Below are 5,713 nucleotides of genomic sequence, written 5' to 3'. Positions count from 1 at the left end.
GCATGCTACAAACTAAGGGATTGAGCAACACTTATTGGGGAGATGCAGTTGCTACAGCAGTATACATCCTCAACCGTAGCCCCACCAGTGCATTGAAAAATATGACTCCTTATGAAGCTTGGTATGAAAAAAAGCCTAATGTTAATCATTTCAAAGTTTTTGGTTGTTTGGCTTATGTGCATGTACCTGATCAGAATAGAAAAAAGTTAGATGCAAAGAGTGAGTTATGTATTTTTATTGGGTATAGTGAGACAAGCAAGGCTTATAAATTGTATAATCCTCTAAATAACAAGCTTATTGTCTCAAGAGATGTAATTTTTGATGAAGGGGGAGTTTATGGTCATCAAAAAGGCCATGTTGAGAAGACAAAATCTGTTTTGAATGATATAATTGTTGATAATGATAATGAGCAGCCAACTAATGTTTCTGTAATTAGTGGCTTAACTCCACCAAGCAGCGCTTCATCAATTTCTTCAACATCAAGTTCAAGTCCAACTTCTTCTCCAAGTTCTACAAGGAAGGTAAGAAGATTGAGTGATATTTATGAGAGGAGTGCAAATCAAGCACATGAAGAAAGCCCAATAGGTGAGATAGTCAATTTTGCTTTATTAGCTAAGGCTGAATTTGAACCATCATGTTTTGAAGATGCATGTACTAATGAGGTTTGGATGCAAGCCATGCAAGAAGAGATGGATTCCATTCAAAGGAATGACACTTGGAAGTTGACAGAGCTTCCACATGACAAGGAAAAGATTGGCACCAAATGGGTCTATAAGACTAAATTTAACAGTGATGGGAGTGTTGAAAGACACAAAGCAAGATTAGTTGCTAAAGGATTCACACAGAAGTATGGAATTGATTATGAAGAGACATTTGCACCAGTAGCAAGACAAGAGACCATTAGAATGTTGATTTCATTAGCAGCTCATAAAAAGTGGAGCATACATCATATGGATGTGAAAAGTGCCTTCTTGAATGGGTACTTAGAAGAGGAAGTATATGTGGAGCAGCCACAAGGTTTTGAAGTGGAAGGAAAGGAGAATAATGTCTACAAGTTGAAGAAGGCTTTGTATGGCCTTAAGCAAGCACCAAGAGCGTGGTATGCAAGGATTGATGGATACTTTCAGGAAAATGGCTTCCAGAGAAGTAAGAATGATCCTACCCTTTACTACAAACAAGAAGGTATTGATATTTTAATCATAAGTTTGTATGTTGATGATCTATTGTATATGGGTAGTAGTTCTAAGATGAGTGATAAATTCAAAGCTGCTATGATGAATGAATTTGAGATGAAAGATCTAGGCATCATGAAATATTTTCTAGGAATGGAGGTTTATCAAAGTAGGGATGAGATTTTCATTTGTCAGACAAAGTATGCACAGGATATGCTAAATAAATTTGATATGCTTGATTGTCATCCATCCCTTACTCCAAGTGCTCATGGAGAGGTGTTATGTAGAGATGATGGTGCTGATTTAGTTGATGAGAAAACTTACAGAAGTATTGTGGGGAGCTTGATCTTTCTAACCCACACAAGGCCTGATATTACATATTCAGTTTCACTTGTTTCAAGGTATATGACAAATCCATCTGAAATACATATGAAGGCAGCCAAGAGGATTTTAAGGTATGTGAAAGGCACTCTAAATTTTGGTATTCATTACTACTCTTCTGAAAAGTTCAATCTTGTTGGATTTAGTGATTCAGATTGGGGATGTAGTCTTGATGATCGTAAGTCCACATCTGGAAATTGTTTCTCTTTTGGTTCTGGTTTGATTACATGGAGCTAAAAAAAACAAAGCATTGTTGCCCTCTCATCCACAGAAGCGGAGTATGTTGCAGTTACTTCAGCAGGTACACAAGCTCTTTGGCTCAGAAAAATTTTGGAAGAAATTAGAGAAAAACAAGTTCATCCTACAGTCATTTATTGTGATAATGTAAGTGCCATCAAGTTAGCAAAGAATCCAGTTCATCACAGCAGGACAAAGCATTTTGACCTCAAATATCACTTCATTAGAGATTTGGTGCAGAAGAAGGAGATTGAATTGAAGCATATAAATACTCAGCATCAACTAGCAGATATATTCACTAAAGCAGTTGCAAAAGATCAGTTTTTGGCATTACGAGATAAGATAGTAAATCCTCATTAATCATTAAGGGGGAGTGTTGGGAATAATGCTTAATTAGTTATGTAAATTTCTATTTAGTGTTCTCTGCAAAAATAAGGCAGCAAATTGTTAGCTGCCGTAGTGCTGGAAAATAAGGCAGCAAATTGTTAGCTGCAGTAGTGCTGGAAATTAGTTGTAGATTGATTGCATAGTTGATTGACAAATATTTTAGTAATAGTTTTAGTATTTAAGAATGTAGTTTATAGTTGAATTAAATATATGAGATTTGCAGCATTTGTTAGCACACATAGTCACTGTGTTTTTTAATTGTTTTATATTTTATATGTTTTTTTTCTTCATAGTACTGTTTTCTCATTTGGCAAGAAATAAGTCATTTCATATTCTACAATTACAACGTGGTATGTTGAATTCATCATGCTATCGAACAATGCAAAAAATTGCGTGCAGGTTTGATCTTTCAAGTTTTAAGGCTGTGTTGCAGTAATCATGGCGATGGCGATGGCCAGGGGGAGCTTGACACTGAAATTGTCTGCGCAACACGTTGTGGTAATGGAAAATCAGGCGTGGCGATCCTCCTTCTTTACTTACGATAAGGGCAAGCTATTCAACGACAGGGAAAGAGCAACCGAGCCTTACTTACATAAGGGCAGGTTGTTCGATGACAGCGAAAGAGCAACCGATAATGTTTTTATACAGGTTATGTATATAAATCATTTATCATTTCAAACTTTAACTCGTTAATTGACTTTTCTCCATATGATGTGAACTCTAATATTAGTATATTCTGTAGAAGTGGGAGAGAGATACTGGAAAAGCTGATGAAAAAGAAGATGAAAATGGCAGATCAACAAGAGGTAATACATATATATTGAAATTTAATTCTGTTTCTTGTGTTTCTGCTGAATAACTTTGTTGATCTTTCTAGGTTGAACAGTGTCAGAGGCGGCAGGAAAGTACAGTTAAAACTAAAACAAAGACTCCAGAACCAGAGGAGCAGCCGCGATTTGCCCTTGGCTAAGGGGAGCACGATTTACTTTTTGTATTTATTGAGACCAATTTATATAACTATATATGGGTATTATGTTAGGAGGGTTTGTTCCCGAGCCAGACCAACACTGCTGGCAGCAGATGAACTGTACCTCCCTCATTACTATGTACAAGAAAAAGAAAATGTAACTAACTAGACAGGGCAGGCACAAGGAGTCAAGCAAAGATAGTTGCCCAACAATCTAATCTAGAAGTCCTGAGATTTAGAAGAAGAAATCATTGGAATGATTCTGGAAAACCTAAGGTTAGACTCTGCCTAGGAAATTTCTAGAGAAACAAACTCAACAATACATGATTAATAAAATTCAGGATTAAGGTTGTAGGGGACTGAAAAAAGGATAATTATTTATGTAAAGTTAAGTAAGAAAATAAACTTAGGATTTATAACCTGTAAAAGAAATAATAATAAAAGAACCCTTTACATGATTGGGGGCTGAGAATTGAACTACAAATGGGTTTATCAGCAAGAAGAGAGGAAGGGTTTTCCTCTTCAAGAATCTAACAAATTCTAACAAACATTTATGCCAATTTCAACAAATAGTTGTCTAGATACCACGATTAAAATATAATCAAAATGTTTACTTTTAAAATGAGCCATGAGGGCATGCAAATAGAACGTTGTGAAAGTTTCAGACAAACTATAACGAACATGGATAGTATACCCTTAAGCATTAGCAACACCTTGCAGTGCATACTGCATAAAAATGACAAAACTAAAAATGAAAAAACTTAAAGAGTATTGGGGTCTTACCGATTAGCCAAGACACAAGTTTTCTTTGCTTTATTCATTTTAATAGAAACCCTTACTATGTAAATAATTCCTCCATAGAAACGAATTCCAGAACTTACAGCATGCAAGCAACGCTGTTAACAGGACAAAAAACATTTATGAAACTAAATGCACAGTAGTCAAGCAGTTTGAAGAAACAGTGCGCTAACTGACCTGAAGGTAAAATTTATAATAGAAAAGCCTCGTATTGGTAAATGTCAACCAAATCTAAGCAGTAGATTTCAAATCGACAGGGTAAACACAACCCTCTTCAATACAAAAGTCCGCATTTCAATTTACATTTAGGGTCCAAAACCCTCAACCATGAAACAACAAACAAGAAACAATCAATCATAACTTGGTAAATCCAAAACTTGGAGACACTGGACCGATGAGGTAGCAGGGTAAGCCACACCTGCCTCACAATTCTAGAAAAGGGCACCGAGAGGCAACAAAATCTTTGGCCAGACCTGCACAGTAAAACCATCTCACACAGGTGAGAAACTGTAGGTGATTCAATTGGAAAAACAATACTAACAAACAAATGAAAAACCTTCACTGTAATGGGAACTGCCATTATACGGTGTTGAAACCTTGGCACCTTCTTTCGAGCAGGTGGGTCTATTCTCTGAAGGAAAATTTTGTTGGGTAAGGAGGAGATAAATCCCAGAACAACTTAGACACCAAAATTCGGGAGGAACCGTGAAGGAGCATGAAGAAAACTTATAAGCACCAAAATGAGAGACAGTCAACTCCAGTTCCTAACTCCATTTACCTATTCAACTGGAGGAAAAATTGTAATGAGGGTTTAGGTAAATGGATTAAGGTTGTAGGGGACTGAAAAAGGATAATTATTTCTGTAAAGTTAAGTAAGAAAGTAAACACGGACTTTATAACCTGTAAAATAAATAATAATAACAGAACCCTTGCATGATTGGGCGCTGATAATTGAACTACGGATGGGTTTATCAACAAGAAGAGAGGAAGGGTTTTCCTCTTTAATAATATTACAGATTCTGACAAACATTTATGCCAATTTCAACAAACAGTCATTTAGATACCACGATTAAATATAATCAAAATGTTTACTTTTAAAATGATCCATGAGAGCATGCAGCTAGAACGTTGTGAAATTTTCAAACAAACTATAACGAACAGAACAGGGATGGAATACCCTTAAGTGTTAGCAACACCTTGCAGTGCATACTGCATAAAAACGACAAAACTTAAAGAGTATCAGGGTCTTTTCGATTAACCAAGACATAAGTTTTCTTTGCTTTATTCATTTTAATAGAAACCCTTACTATATATATATATATAATTCCTCTACCAAAAATGAATTCCAGAACTTACAGAATGCAAGCAACGCTGGTAACAACACATAAAACATTTATGAAACTAAACGCACAGTAGTCAAGCCATTTGAAGAAACAATGCGCTAACTGACCTGAAGCCTGAAGGTAAACTTTATAACAGAAAAGCCTCGTATTGGTAAATACCAAACAGATCGAAGCAGTTTATTTCAAATCAACAGGGTAAACACAACCCTCTTCAAGACAAAAGTATGAGTTTCAATTTACATTTACGGTCCAAAACCCTTAACCACGAAACATCAAACAAGAAACAATCAATCATAACTTGGTAAATGCAAAACTTGAAGACGTTGGACTGATGAGGTAGCAGGGTAAGCCACACCCACCAGACCAATGGGACAGAGCTGCACAGTAAAACAATCTCACACAGGTGAGAAACTGTAGGTGATTCAATT

General features: G+C 36.1%; 1 protein-coding gene across 1 annotated transcript; it reads left to right on the top strand.

The window, feature by feature from the left end:
* Positions 1 to 2,572: 2,572 nt before the first annotated feature.
* On the top strand, positions 2,573 to 3,147 carry LOC149165574 (uncharacterized). The gene is made up of 3 exons (XM_089431164.1): positions 2,573 to 2,779; positions 2,923 to 2,983; positions 3,064 to 3,147. The coding sequence occupies exons 1-3, from the start codon at positions 2,616 to 2,618 to the stop codon at positions 3,145 to 3,147; spliced, it is 309 nt and encodes a 102-aa protein (XP_089287290.1). The 5' UTR covers positions 2,573 to 2,615.
* The last annotated feature ends 2,566 nt before the right edge of the window (positions 3,148 to 5,713 follow it).

Source organism: Pinus tabuliformis, chromosome 5_1 (genome assembly GCF_031772625.1).
Source record: "Pinus tabuliformis cultivar Carrire ecotype Pingquan chromosome 5_1, CPIR1, whole genome shotgun sequence".
Lineage (NCBI taxonomy): Eukaryota > Viridiplantae > Streptophyta > Pinopsida > Pinales > Pinaceae > Pinus > Pinus tabuliformis.
Note: the sequence above shows the minus strand (reverse complement) of the source record. Positions and strands in the feature narration are given on the sequence as shown.